General features: G+C 38.7%; 1 protein-coding gene across 3 annotated transcripts in view; it reads left to right on the top strand.

The window, feature by feature from the left end:
- LOC138744295 (metal transporter CNNM2-like) overlaps positions 1–15,665 on the top strand; it is a 102,966-nt gene that overhangs the window by 72,513 nt on the left and 14,788 nt on the right. Inside the window, exons 2-6 of one of the 3 annotated variants that reach the window (XM_069900193.1) lie at positions 729–872; positions 3,114–3,251; positions 8,331–8,500; positions 10,179–10,272; positions 12,378–12,514. In XM_069900193.1, the coding sequence (XP_069756294.1) occupies positions 729–872; positions 3,114–3,251; positions 8,331–8,500; positions 10,179–10,272; positions 12,378–12,382 (551 nt within the window). In that variant the 3' untranslated portion in view covers positions 12,383–12,514. Of the gene's footprint in view, positions 1–728; positions 873–3,113; positions 3,252–8,330; positions 8,501–10,178; positions 10,273–12,377; positions 12,515–15,665 lie in introns of those variants that run through there. The other 2 variants (XM_069900190.1, XM_069900192.1) reach the window with 2 other exon arrangements.

The raw sequence follows: 15,665 nt of genomic DNA, 5'->3' as shown, positions 1-15,665 counted from the left end.
GTTCAAAGTTAATTAGTGTTGATAACAAGGTTGTAAATGGTCTAATTCAGTACATTTAGAGGAAGCTTTGGTCATTAAAATACATTAAAAACTTTGGCTGCAGAGCGGAGATTCCAGCTTCAAACTTCCCAGTGTTTAGTTAGAGGATTTTGGATCTCACTAAATATTGAATGTGGGCAAGTGATCTGAGATTTTAATTTTCTGGACCATGGCTATTTATTCTTCCATTTCCTGTCCGGAGCTTTGGATCGCTACTATTGCTGAGACGAAGTTGGATAAATTGAACAAGCTTGAGAACTTTCCATGCATTTATTAAAATAACATTTTAGCTTGTAGCTAATTCAGTTAATGAGTTTGGCTGCATTTTGATGAATTTGCACAAGAGCAGGTTTCTATTAGCCCATGTGAATTTGATTAATCCTGTGGAAAGGCATAGGATATACTTAATTTTTTGTTAATCATGCTTTCAAGAATATAATAGAGGTATGTAAAGAATGATTTTCTGCAATGTTAACACATTTTTATCGAATACAAAGCTTTATTTCTTCATGGCCAGTGAGTGGCCTCCTTGTTTTTTTATATAAAAACGAATTCTGTTAATAGATAAGGTTTCAGATTTCTAAATTTGTACATCAGGCTTCTCTTTATTTTTAAGTAAACTCGGGCCTTCAGATGTGCACATGGCATCACATTGATTTCTGTTAATTTTTCCCCTCCACCCTTTGTAGGTAAATCTCATCTGGCGATAGTTCAAAGAGTGAATAATGAAGGAGAAGGGGATCCATTTTATGAGGTGCTTGGTATTGTCACACTAGAGGATGTAATTGAAGAAATTATCAAATCGGAGATCTTGGATGAAACAGATTTATATAGTGAGTGTTCTTGGTGTTATCATCATCCTATACTGCAAACATTTCTTGATAATTGAATTTAAATCCATGTTTCTTTTCTGGGAAATATTCGAGAAAGAATATTCACTTACTTTTTAGTTAACTTTATAAAATATACAGTAAGTTTTACTGCCATAACCTCTTGAAATGTTTTTGTAAAAACACTCTAAATGCTACAAAGCTCTGATACTGTATATCATAGACAAATTATACCTCTGCAGAGAAGATAATGAGACTTCCTTCATTTCAACATCATGTATAAACTATAGGATAGTATAACTCACCATGGTTTGTTTTGCAGAGTATGTATGATTGTCTTCCACTTTTAAATCTGGTTACGTGCTAATTGTTTCCTATTCTCATATTTAGTAAACTCGACCCCAATTCAATCACGCCACTTCAACTAACCTCCACAATATCCAAACAGATAAATAAAACTTCACCACAATATTCTTTGGTCTTGTGAGAGTAAAAAAAGGTATGTGAGAATCAAGACCTCATTTTTGATCTATGCCTTGCCATATTTCTGAGACTTGGGCTGCATCAACAGGCACCTCAAAGTACTGATAAAATACCATCAGTATTGTCTCTGCAAATATCCTTTTTCAAGCCATTATGTATTGGAAATAACTCATTGATTTTCATTAGAAATCTCTACAGAATTTTCTAACATTGAATGAATATGATGGACTGACCTTTGCCTTGTACCACTTCTAAAACTTATTTCTGCATGTAATTAATTTGTGGGATTTGGACCCATACTTTATAAAAGATTTTGAGTTTTGGTTAACTGTGCCAAGCTGATTCTTAATGATCTCCATTCACATTTTATTTAATAGCTTTTTTCTCATTTTCCTGCCAAATTTGCTTTCATTCAAGCAAGAGATTGCAGTCTTATCATATTATTTGCTGTAACATCAGTCAAGGTAGAATGTAGATTGGCCTATTTAGATATTTTTCCAGCTGCTTACAATATCTCCCTTAATCACTATGCATGACTTAGAGCCATGAGATAGCTCCCATGAAGGAGAGTCCATCCTTTCAAATGTTATTTTTGAATAAATTAATTTTCAAATGTTCTTTGCTTTGGACATTGAGATTCTGCCATGACTGAAAGGTCAAGAAAATAATCAACAAAATATAAACTGCTTGATACGAAAAGAGAAAATTGTTAAAGAATACAGCAGATCAAGAAGTGTCAGTGAAGGAAAAATCAAGTTCATGTTTCAGGTCCAAGACCTTTCATCAACTGGGAAAGAGAGAAAAATAATTTGCTTTCAATAGCAGAAAATCTCACGGAGGAATGTATATAAAAAAAGGGAACATCTCTGATATGGTGACCCAGATGTGTTAATGCAGCAGTTAAGGGTCAAATATGCTTCCTTGTCTTTTGTCTACCTTGTGTGTTGCTAATAGCATGGCCATAGGTTGTGCCCAGCAGACCAGTCTAAGCTAATGGAAAGAGAAAACTTCATCCACTGCCTTAGTTCATTGACATGGAATGTTCCCCAAAAAGGCTGAATTGTATCTACTTTATGCATCATGGCAGATTTGTTGTCCCTGCCTAACTGCACCTGAAAGACATTTTTCTGGGATGGGTGAAAACCACATTTAAACATGTGCGCAAAATGCAAAGGGGTGGGGGCATGCCAGTTTTTACAACCCTTTTGTTTGCAACACAGGGTTTGTTGAAACTTCATACCTTTTGCAGAGTGCAGCAGGCTTTGCATAGCTGCTTCTCATCATTTTTTAACTGTTTTATGAGGAATGCCCTTCAGCATTGATAGGAGGCAAATCAGTTGTGAATGAGGGGTAAAAATTTCAGCACTTTTCATTTTAATTGTTTTATTTATTTTTGTCTTGTTTATCTCCTCGTTGTCCTAAATATTAAACTGAGTATTTTGCTGGATAAAACTGGTATTTATATCTGAGCATAATATATAAAATGGGAAAATACTTCCTATTTCCATCTTTTCACTTTTATTCCTTAAGCTGAAAAATAATGTTTTGTTGCCCCATTTAAATTAAGCTCAATTAGTTGGTAAGTAGACTTCATGTAAGTTGGGTTGCAATTATTGAAAGTTTGCATCTCTGCTTTGTGCAACAATAATGTCTATAAGAAAAAATATTGCCTTTTTTAAAGCCTTCATAACCTGTTGCTGTCGAAATGTTTTAACTAACTTCAATCAATTCCTCTCTTTGAAATGTCTTCCTCATTTATAGCTGATAACAGAACCAAAAAGAAAATTACACATCGTGAAAGGAAACAGGATTTCTCTGCCTTCAAACCTACAGATAGTGAGATGAAAGTCAAGATCTCGCCTCAGCTTCTATTAGCAACACATCGATTCCTTGCTACAGGCAAGTTTTTGTTATCAAATGTATTTTTAAAAATTGACATGAATAAGGGGTGGGGATGATTATGGTAGTTGCCTTAATCATAAATTCTCTCTTCTGCTTCCAAAACAATTGTATTAGACTCATCATTTGGCTTTCTTTCCGACATTCCCCATAAACTCCTTCACTTGTGCAAATGATGCCAACTCCACTTTATTTTACCTCTCAACAACCCTTACCTGCAAAGCTCTCTCAAAAGGCTCAGGCCTGAAATGTTGATTAACCTTTACTTGTAGATGCTGCGTGACCTGCTGAGTTTCTCCAGCACTTCTGTGAATTGCACAAGCTCCCTATTGAATTCTTTTCCACATCCCTCCTACCCTTATCCCCTGCAGCTTTAACTGGCTGTGCTATCTTACTTTGGGCTTCCATGTACTCCCCATCACCTCAACTTTTGGTGGTCTGGACAGTTTCCTCAAATTTCTACACATTTTTTAAAACCCATTTCTTCAACCCGTCACTCCAAACCACCCTCTTCCCAGTTCTTTATGTGTTTTTATGAAAAATTTTGGATGTTCCTTGCGTTTAAAATCAGTTTGCAATGTGAGAGTATATTGTTTTAGTAGAAAAGTGACAACATAAATAATAAAATGGGTAAATCACCATCGCAACAAGGCTTGATGCCATTTATTTTTGATATTTCAATGTCCATTAAATGTTGTGCCCAGGATTTTAAGGATTAATTTGAAAATTGACTTTGTTCTTGGTTCCTAGGAGTTGGGATTGTTCTTTTCCCCTGACTTGTAAAGTTCATTACAGCAGCCTTTTAAAATGCACAGTTTGAGGCGTGAATTTTTGTACCTCATCAAGGTGAGGATTATCTTTAGGAAAATAAACTACTGCTATTTATCCTATATTATGTCATTGAAAACTTTCCCACCCAACAAATAGCACAAGCTTATTCTGTAATGTTTGAATAATGGCTAAATACTATGACATGCATTATCAAATTGGACTGTTTAATTTCTGACACTCATTCAAAAAATAAATATGGTTCCAGGGACACGTGAAGCTGATGTGCACAAGAAATGTATGCACAATTAAGCAGAAAACTTATGTTGGAAAAAATCCCACTGCTGGTTTGAATTTGAATTCAATTTTCAAAAACCAAGAATAAAATGTTAACATTTGTAAAAAAAAAAAAAAAAGTCATAAAGCAATCAAGCTGTTATAAAAGTCCAGCTATTAACTGATCATTTAAAGAAACAAACCTACCATCTTTACCTGTTTTGACCAATTGCACTTGACTGCCTTTGAAGTGGACTGGCAAGCCATGCAGTTTTCAGACCATTGACCGCTCTTCCCAGCACAACTGGAAATACCTCTACCATATATACTAAAACAGTTCAAGCTTACTACTACCGCCAGGAATCTCCATTATGAATTTTTAACAACCATCCTCACTTTTCATTGCAGGATCTCTCCAGAGACTGAACTTTAAAAAAAAAGTAACTGCCAATCTTTTCAAAATTTGGAGTCTCGTGATATAAATAATTGCATTTATGCAGTAATATTCTACTCTCTGGGAAATTAGAGCAACATTTTTAATATGAAATATAAATGAACAAATTGGGATGGCACAGTTGGCATAGTGGTTAGTGCAATGCCTTTACAGTACCAGTAATCGGCACCAGGGTTCAAATCCCACACTGTCTGTAAGGAGTTTGTCCTTCTCCCTATTCTGCATAGTTTTTTCTGGGGACTCTGCTTTCCTCCCACTTTTTGAAATGTACTGTGGATGAAGGTTAATTGGGTGTAAATTGGGCAGCAGGGACTCGTAGGCTGAAATAGCCTGTTACTGTGCTGTATGTGTGTCTTTGTTTAATTGTAATATAAACTATGGTCCATGCTCTAACTTGGGTTAACACAGTATATTCTTACATACCAGCTGTGCTTTTGGCCTTTGCTGTGGCACAGGGCTGCTAAATTAAGGCTAGTTTAGTTCAGATGACTAAGTGAAGTACAGATCTTCCAATCCAGACTGCAAGGGTAATTGACCCCAATTCCCACAGACTAAAGGTAATCTTTTTACATTTAGCCACTCATTTTGTATTGAGGCATTCAATGATATGGATAAAAACTCTGTTCATTCAGAAATTAATACTCAAGTCTGTAGTTTTCTCCCTTATTTTTCACCCTCAGATCATTACGTATTCATTTACTTAACCACAAGCCAGTTATAATAAACTTGACACCCTTCCCAGGCCACAGCCAGGATTTTTGTTTTGGTGGGAAAATGTTGAGAATTTTTTTTATCATCAAATTTACAACCTTGTTTTATATGTTACTTTTGTATTATATAGTAATATGTGTCTTCATGTTGATGCTGACCATCTGTAATAAACCCATGAAACACAGGTTGAAAAATACCGTTCTAAGCAGTATTTGGCAAATGCTCTTTTAGTTGTGGCTGTATTTGTAATGAAACTATGGAAAAAACAAATTCCTCAATATTTTTCAAACAATTCACATAACTAAAATCTCTGTCCTTCAGAATAATTTGTTGCTTGATTTGTTTTGACAAGCTTCAATATAAGGTGTGTATTGTTTTACTCCATTAATGTGTATCAATATCTCATTTGAATGGATTGTCTAATGCAGAGTGCACTAAGCTTCTGGGAAATTGTATGAATAATATAATTTAATATCTTTTTGAGTAAATTGGTTCAATGGCATAGTATTGTGATTGTTTTTACAATAGAACTTGTAACTTAATTGTGTAGATGCATTCAAAATTTGGCAATTTTCCATTTCATCTGGGCTATCGATTGGTTCCTTGGTATTTTAGTTCTTCACATTTTAAAGAAAATCTTGCATTTTCTAAAGCTGTCCTGACCAAGGTTAGTTCAGGTAAACTAAGATCTCACACCATTGTTGCAGGAAATGTCAGATTAATAATCCAATTAACTTCAGGTCCAGCATATAGATGAGGAGATCCCATGCTTTAAGAGGATGTCAACATTATTATTCTTGCTATATGTGATGATAGACTGTTAATTGAATCCATGGGAAAATACTAATTTATTTGCATCTCCCATCAACTATGATTAGAAACTTGAGTGGTAAAGCTGTGCCAGTTTAGACCAGACACAGGTTCAGTGATTTCATTCTGGGAGAAGAATGGCTATGAGGGTGATGGGCAAATTTCAGGTAATTTTATTGAATTGAATTGATTGAGGCATGTAAAGTCATTAAATTGTTCAGGTCTTTGTGTTTTTGTGAATCACTTGATTCTTTAAAATTTGTAATGTTTAGAGTTTTTCATCATTTTAATTGGTTAATTTTGTTTGAAAATATTTTAATGGTAGAGGCACTCACAGAAGTTCAATATTTTGACAGTCTTCATGATTGGTAAGCTTTAGGCTTTACCTGCTGACAAAATATTTCTGGGGATGGGAATTGTATTTGAGGCAGAAAGACCGCCAATTAGGAATCCACTCCAGAGACTCTCTTACTCCACAGGTAAGTGGAGCTAGGGGAGAAGAAAGCAAGGAATGCTACACTGAGGCAGCCACAGAGAACTATCCTGTAGGCCATATGTTATGCACAGAGCTAAACAAACCAGAAAGTTCCAATGTTTGCTCACTGACCTGGAAAAACTAAGCCAAAATAAAACAAAGAATTAAAAGATGCGATAGTGTGTCCTTTTTAGTTTGAAAAGGAAGTTTTCTGTACTATTTTAATATGAGCCCACAATTGACTTTTTTGGCTCAGGCTACAGATGGAAACTTCGGCTAGCATTCTTGCATGAAAGATTGTTCAATTATGGTTGGAGTGATTATCTCTCGAGAACCATTTCTGCAGTCCATAGTGATATGATGGTGTTTGAAGATTGTTTGTAGTGCAGATTCTGAAATTCTCAATGTCATTTGCCAACAGATTTCTGGTGTAGCAAGAGTGATGTCATTATGCAGGCTGAATAGCCAAATGTATTGAAAAAAAATTAACAGCACAACCTGAGAAGCAGCATTTTAATTTAACCTTTTACTGATTGCCAAATAAAATTTGGAATGTTCATTAAACTAAGGCTTAAAAACAAAATCTGTTAACATTTTTAAAATATGTTTTTATCCCATTCTTTTCCATTTTGTGTTTGAGCCTGGCTTGTATCAAATTACCAGATACATTGAAAATAAATGTACACTTTCAACTAAATTGACCTCTGATCTTTTAGGAGAAAACTGAGTCAAATTAGTTAAGTATATGCTTCGATAATATTAACTATTTCTCTATTACAGTAGTTTATGCTTATTCAAATTATTTTTTTTACTTTTATCATTTCTAAAATCTTGCCTGTTAATTGCATTAAACATTCAGAACTGCAGTTGCCAGTTTATTTTCACCCCTTTGAAAAAGAATTTAACATTTGTTAATTGATAAATTGTGAGCAGCATTGCAGCAATTTCTCTCTTTAATCCTCTCATCAACCTTGATGAATCTCATTTGGGTGATGTGATATCTTCTAGATTCTTTTCAATGTTTACCTCTTCAACTAAACCAACATTCCAAGGCACAGGGAAGTGTTGGTGGAAGGGAGGAAGGTTTCTGCAATATTCTAAACTATTTCCACCACCTCCTGCAGCTTCTTCCAATCTTGGTCAGAGCAGCTCCCATACTACAAAGTGATTCATCCAGCTGATATGTTTCCAATGGTGCATCTGTAGAAGTTGCCATAGGATTTGGAGAACAGGCCAAGCTTCCATGGACTTCCAAGGAAGTAAAGACATTGATGCATTTTATTGACCAATTTATCAGTGTGGTTGGTCCAGGTCAAGTCACTAAAAATGTTTACTCCTAAGAATCTACTATTTTCACTTCAGCATCTTTGATGTGAATACCTTACCTCCCCAAGGCCCCTTCTCTTGAAGTCAATGGTCAGCTGCTTAGTCATACTAACATTTAGAGAGAGATTGTCATCTTGCACTAGACTCTGTCTCCTCAATCCATGGTAGTTAATTTTGGAAAACAACTGATGATTGTTCTTTGCAATGGAAGACTTGTTGCTTGAAGTGACATGTAATATATTTTTGTTGATTATTTCAGAAGTGGATCCTTTTAGCCCAACACAGATGTCAGAGAAGATCTTGTTGAGGTTGCTGAAACATCCTAATGTCATTCAGGAAATGAAATTTGATGAGAGAAATAAAAAAGCCCCAGAGCATTACCTCTTTCATCGGAACAAACCTGTTGACTATTTTGTTCTCATTTTGCAGGTTAGTGTGGTGAACTTCAGAAGAAGTCTTTAGAAATCTATCTGGAAGAATTGCTTTTAGATAGATTGCCAATAATTAAATCTGATGTGTGTATATATATATATATATATATATAGTCTTTTACAGTGAGATAATTACATTTTAAAATGAATATTTTTATGGTTTATGCAAAATTTGGTTGTATGTTGTATACATAAATTTGTATTCTCTGATTCTCGCTATGTCATTTTTGGGAAAGCAGTCCATTTGACCAAGGAATGAATTGCATTGGGATTGACTATGAAATGTGAGCAATTCAATGTGTAAGTGCCAACAAGGTTAGAGTAAATGGTTCAGGATGCTCCTTTATATTTCACAGCCTAAATTGTACTTCATTTAATATAGGCTTTATTTTAGAAATAAATTTATTTTCAGTTATATTGCAGGATCACTTGAAGAATGACGGTGACCTGAAATGGAGACTCAATTAGACTGATGGGGATAAAATCTGAAGTATTATAGAGTCATAAAGTCACACAGCACGGAACAGGCCCTTTGGCCCAACTGTGTCTGCTGCCTACAGAGATCTGTAAACATCCACTCCTAGGTTGCACTTAATCTGTAAATTTCTCAGTGCCCCACCATTTATTGTGCATTTTTCTTATTTGCCACATTTCTTCATTAAATTCCCTTTTGTATTGTGTGTTGTACTTAAATTGTGAATGATAGTCATTAGGGAGTTGATTTTTTACTGTGTATACAGAAACATTACAAAACAGGGGGTTAATAGACAATGTTACTGGAGCATTACAGTGTAGAAGGATCTAATTTTTAATTAATGTTTTGAAAAATTAATTATTTTACTAAATGAAAAACTAATTGTGATAAATTATTTTAAATTAAGGATGAACTGTTTAAAATTACTGTGCATTGCCAGGCAAAAGGCCATTAAATAATGACAGATTATTAAATAAGTACAGTTTGAAGGAGAATAGAAAGCTATCAGGCCAGGAAGGATGAGGACTGGGAGATTAGGAATGTACCTGGAATTGGAATTACTGTTTATCTGAAGAATATGCAACAGCTGACAAAGGCTTGTTTTGTTTGTGTTGTATCTCTATGCAATGTGAAATTTGGTCACTTTTGCCCTCTGGCTTCATGAAGTTTCAAGCAACTGGAATTGTGGATTTGACTACTTGAAAGCCTAACCAAAAACCTGATCAATCCTTTCATTGGTACTCCGTTCTGAATCCATGTTATTAATGATCTTGACCAGAAGAGAGATGGCAGTCCTTTTAAGAACTTTTTAATGGATTTAAGCAAAATAATTATCTGTTAAGATGCATGGAATGGTCTGAAACTGTTGATATGCTTCCTTAATGTGAAAATAATGATCTTGTGCCTGGAGATTGAAACTATTATTTCTCTAAATTGAGGCACATGTTTCCAGTTACTTTATAAGAATGAGTGTATTCATTAACTTTTCTACACAATGCAGTGAGCACTTCTAATTCATAGAAAAGAAGTTTGATAGAAAATGTAGTTACTTTCAGAATTTTTAAAAGTTTATTGGATGAACTTTCTTAGATTGCTTGAATTTAATCAGTTGGTGCATTTTAATGAATATTTATGCTGTGCAGAAATAGGCTCTTGTTTTTTGAATGTTGTTTAATGATGTCAATTGCTCTGTTGTGATCAGGGGAAAGTGGAAGTAGAAGCTGGTAAAGAAGTAATGAAGTTCGAAGCAGGTGCTTTCTCTTACTATGGCATGATGGCTCTCACATCCTCTCCAGGTACTAATCTCAGTTCAACAGCTACAGTATTTGGAAGGATCAATGTTTTCTATGAAAGTAAAATAACGGGTAAACTTTCTGAATCCAAATGATTAGGATTTAAATTCTAAATCTGCAAGTAATCCTCTTATAACCTTTAGCTTTAATGGGTACCAATTTATTGATTAGTCCAAAACTATCTTAAATAAAAGTTGAGATAGTAGGAGATTTTAATTATCCACAAATTGACTGGGGCTCCCATACTGTAAAAGGGCTGGATGGTGTGGAGTTTGTCAAATGTGTTCAGGAAAATTTTCTAAATCAATATATAGAGGTACCAATGAGAGAGGATGCAATACTTGATCTTTTTGAGGAAGATACACCTCTGTCCCAGAATATTGTTGGATTTCTATAGATGCGCAATTGAGAGCGTGCTAATGTATGGTATTTCAGTGTGGTATGGGAATAGTCTTGCAGAAGATCACAAGGGACTCCAGCAGGTAGTGAAAACTGCCCAACGCTTTGCCTACCATCCAAAACATCTGTAGGGAACATTGTCTGAGCAGAGTGAGAAACATAATCAAAGATGCATCTTACCCGAATCATGGCGGACTATTTACTCTTCTCCCCTCGGGAAGATGCTACAGGAGCTCTTGTGCGCGCACCAGTAGGCTCAAAAGAGCTTTTTTACGAAGCTGTGACAATGTTGAACATTGAATCACACAATGAGTACTGCACTCGCATTGTAAAATCAGTACTATTTAACATTTTGTTGTATATTAGTGTTGTTGTTGTTGGTTTTAATTGCACATTTTATTATAATGCATATAGCACTTTTTTAAACTTGCGGTTAGATGCTGGGTGTATTTATTTGGAGAGCCAAGGGCTGATTAAAGGATAGTCAGCATGGCTTTGTGTCTGGTAGGTCTCTTGTCTAATGAATTCTGAGTTTTTTAAGGTTACCAAGAAAATAGATGAAGGAAAGGCTATGGATGTGGTCTACATGGATTTTGGTAAGGCCTTTGTCAAGATCCCACATGGGTGGTTAGTTCAGAAGGTTCTGACACTAGGCTGAATGGGAGAAGACAGAGAGTGGTAGTGGATGATTTGGGATCAGGGTTGGGACCATTGTTGTTTGTTGAACATATCAATGATCTGGATGATAATGTGGAAAATTAGATCAGCGAGTCGGCTGACGACACTAAGACTGGAGGTGTTGTGGACAGTGAAGGCGGCTTTCAAAGCTTGCAGAGGGATCTGGACCAACTGGAAAAATGGGCCAGAAAATGGCAGATGGAACTTAATGTAGATAAGTGTGAGGTGTTGCATTTGAAAAGGACTAACCAAGATAGGTCATGTACAGTAAATGGTAGGGCACTGAGAAGTGTGGAGGAACAAAGGGATCTGGGAATACAGATACATAATACCCTGAAAGTGGCGTCATAGCATATTGGCCTTCATAAATCAAAGTATTGAGTACAGGAGTTGGGATGTTACAGTGAGATTGTATAAGACATTGGTGTGGCCAAATTTGCAGTATTGTGTGCAGTTCTAGTCGCCAGACTATAGGAAGGATATCAGTAAGATCGAAAGAGTGCAGAGAAGAGTTCTTCAAGAGTTGAGTTACAGGGAAAGATTAAACAGGGTAAGAATGTAGAAGAATGAGGGGAGATTTGATGGAGATTTACAAAACTATGAAGGGAATAGATTGAGAGAGAAAAATACAAGAGGAGATAGCTTTAGGGTCAAAGGTTTAGAGGGAACATTAAGGGGAACTTCTTCACTCAAAGTGGTGGGAGTTTTGAACAAGCTGCCATCTGACGAAAATGCGGCCTCACTCCTAAGTTTTAAGAATAAATTGGATGGATACATGGATGGGAGTGGTCTGGAGGGTTATTGGAATGGGTGCACGTCAGTGGGACTAGAGGAATGATGTTTTGGCACAGTCTAGAAGGGCAGAATTGCTTGTTTTCTGTGCTGTAGTTTCCTATTTGAAGGGAATTTGAACACTATTTCTTTTGAAATTCTATTAATTGATATGTTTTTTATTCAAAATAAACCTGCTAGAAAATGAATTTAGCAGTTTCAAATATTTCAACATGTGGTACATTTACCCCCTCATTTAGGATGAAGGATGTCAGAATGTAGACTGTAGTGTCAAATAGACTGATTGAGGAAGGAATGATAACTGAAGATGATCAATTGAGGAGCTCAAAGGGGGTCAGGTTATTTATGGAAGTACAAAATGTTTTGATGACAATAACAATGGATAAGTGAAATAAAAATAAACAATATTTTTAAAATATGATAAATTGAAAGATTGAATGGTTTTGTGGTTTAAACATAGGTAATGCTCCACCAATGAGACAACTTCATATTTGCTGCTCAGTCCTAGCTTTATAGGTGATGATAAGTTGGAGCTAAATTTCTACTTGATGCAATGGATTTCAATATTAGCTATTTAGACCCCACCTGGAATATTGTGTTCAGCTCTGGTCACCTCATTACAGGAAGATTGTGGGTGCTTAGAGAGGCTGCAGAGGATATTTACAAGGATGCTGCCTGGATTGGAAAACCTGCCTCATGAGGATAGGTTGATTGAAGTTGGGTCTTTTCTCCTTTAGTCCCCTTGTAAATTTTCTCTGCATGCTATTTTAATGCTTGGGGCTTGATATGTCAGGCAATAAACTTAGGGCACTCCCAACGAGGTCATGCCTTTCTTGTTCCTCAGCTCTATCCACATAGCCTCAACTGGCCAATCCATCTATAATGTCACCTCTGACCATTGCTGTGGTATCTTCCTTAATCAACACAACATCACTTCCTCTTTTACACCTACTTCTGCTTTTCCTGAAGTGCCTAAACTGTGGAATGTTGAGTTGCCAGTCCTGCCTCTCCCTTAACCAGGTTTCCGTAATGGCTACCACATCAAAGTCACATCTATATCCATGCCCTAAGTTCATCCAACTTATCTAACAAGCAGTTCTAAAAAGCTAACAAATTACATAAAGACAACAGCAGTGTAACACTCAGAGTGGAATTTGATTAGAAAGACTGACGGGATGCTGAATTTCTCTTTTTCTTCTTACCATTTTTCTGTCATTTTAATTATTTAATTTTCAAAGTTTTGGGGAGGGAAGGAAATCGTAAGTAAGTTGACATAGTGTTTGTAATGGAGAAGTGAATTATACTAAAGTAAAGCATAAACTTCTCACCTGCCTTAGTCCTGTACAGGATCTTGTCCCCCTGCCAATTTAGTTTAATCACACTTGTGTAGTACTGTGGTGCGCTGTTAGACAGAATCAGACGCACACAAGGTAAAGACTGAACAACAGGCTTTAATCCACAAAACCCTCCACAGAGCCAGGCTGGCTGTGGCTGCAGCAACTCAGTGTGAGGCCTCAGGAGGCCAGCACAGGCTTATATCCCAGAGGGTGATTGACACCTGCCCGGGTGGGCCTTGATCCATTCAGGTTGACTGATTGGCAGCCGTCCAGGTGTTGTCCTGTCCCCTTACACTTCTGCAGGTACAGAGGTTGCCCCCTGCAGTAGGCTGGTGGTGTACCACCACATTCACCCCCTTCTTTAAAATTGTCCTGGGAGGGGTGGGGGGGGGGTGCAGTAACAAGGAATCACACCAACTATGTATAGGTTGAGACGATTCAGCGGCCGCCTGGGACTCTGTGACCGTCGTAGGACTGGCTCCTGGTCACTGGTCAGAGGGGAAGTGGTGGGGGGGCTGGCGGCAGGGGTGTGTGTGGTGCCGCATGGAAGGGGGGCCGGGGTCGACGTATACGGGTCGTATTGGATGGGTTGGGGGGACGGGTTGATCTCTTAAGGCTGAAGCGGGCCCCTGGTGGTCAAGGAGCCTCTGCATGCCCTATAGCTGCATGGGGACGGGTGTTTATGTCCGGTCAGCGTCGTCCTGGGTTGGAGGGTGGTGTGATGGGTGCTCCTGCTGGTGCCAGGTCCCTGGTTGAGACAGTGTTCTCCCTGCCACTGCCAAACCTAATATATGCGTAGTTATGGTTTGCATGAAGGAGGAACACCTGCTCCAGCAGGGCTTCGGCCTTGTATATCCTTTCAGAAGCACCAGTCCCGTGGACGTGAGCCATGCTGGGAGTGACATTCCAGTCGCCGACCTCTTGGGGAATGAGAACAGACGTTCGTGAGGGGTCTCATTGGTAGCCGTGCACAGCAGTGACTGAATGGCGTGGACCGCCTTGGGCAGGGCATCCTGCCAGAATTCAACGGCCCACTCTTTTGACCTGAGAGCCAGGAGGACTGCCTTCCAGACCACCCCATTCTCACGTTCCGCTTGCCCGTTGCCTCTTGGGTTATAGCTTGTTGTGCGACTGGTCTCAATACCCCTCGCCATCAGGTACTGGCGCAGCTTGTCGCTCATGAAACTAGACCTCTGGTCGCTGTGGATGAAGGTGGGGTAGCCAAACATGGTGAAGATCTGCCCCAGGGCCCTGATGATGTGGCCGTGGAGGTGTCCAGACAAGGGATGGCGAAAGGGAAGCGTAAGTACTTGTCCACTACCGTGAGGAAGTAAACGTTTTGGTTCGTGGAAGGCAGGGGCCCTTTGAAGTCTATGCCAAGATGCTCGAAAGGCCGAGTCGCCTTTACAACGTGGGCCTGGGGGGGAGGGGTGGCAGAAGAAGCGGGGTTTACACTCTGCACAGACCCGACAGGCCTCGGTCATGCCTCTGACGTCCCTGATTTCGGGACTTAACGAAATGGTACAACCGGGTGACGCCCAGGTAGTAGAGGGACTCGTTCATTGCCTGCAACCTGTCGTCATGCATAGATGCGCAGGTGCGAGAGAGGGCATCAGGGGAGTTGTTAAACTTCCCGGGACGGTACTGGATGTCGTAGCTGTAGGTTGCCAGCTCAACTCTCCAGCACAGGATCTTGTAATTCTTTATCTTGCTCTTTGGGAAGTGTTAAACATGAATGCAACAGCCCGCTGGTCCTAGGGAGTGTGAATCTCCTGCCGGCCAGGTAGTGGCGCCAGTGGCAGACTGCTTCCACAGTCGCCTGGGCCACCTTTTCAATGGCGGAGTGCCCTAGCTTGGAGCCATGGAAGGTCCTGGAAAAGAAGGCGACAGGGCGCCCTCCCCTTTGGTTGAGGATAGCAGCAAGGGCCACCTTGGAGGCATCGCTCTCCACCTGGAAGGAAAAGTCCTCATCCACAGCCTGCATCGTGGCGTGCGCGTTGTCTTGCCTGATGTGGGTGAAGGCTGCCTGCGTCTCAGGTGGGAGGGGAAAAGTTGTGGCTTGGGCCAGTGGGTGGACCTTGTCCGAGAAGTGAGGGACCCATTGCGAGTTATAAGAGAACTGGCCCAGGCACCTGTGGAGGGCCTTTAGCGTGGGGGGGGGAGAGGTAACTCCATTAATGGGTGTATCCT

The sequence above is a fragment of the Narcine bancroftii genome, chromosome 10 (genome assembly GCF_036971445.1).
Source record: "Narcine bancroftii isolate sNarBan1 chromosome 10, sNarBan1.hap1, whole genome shotgun sequence".
Taxonomy (NCBI): Eukaryota; Metazoa; Chordata; class Chondrichthyes; order Torpediniformes; family Narcinidae; genus Narcine; species Narcine bancroftii.
Note: the sequence above shows the minus strand (reverse complement) of the source record. Positions and strands in the feature narration are given on the sequence as shown.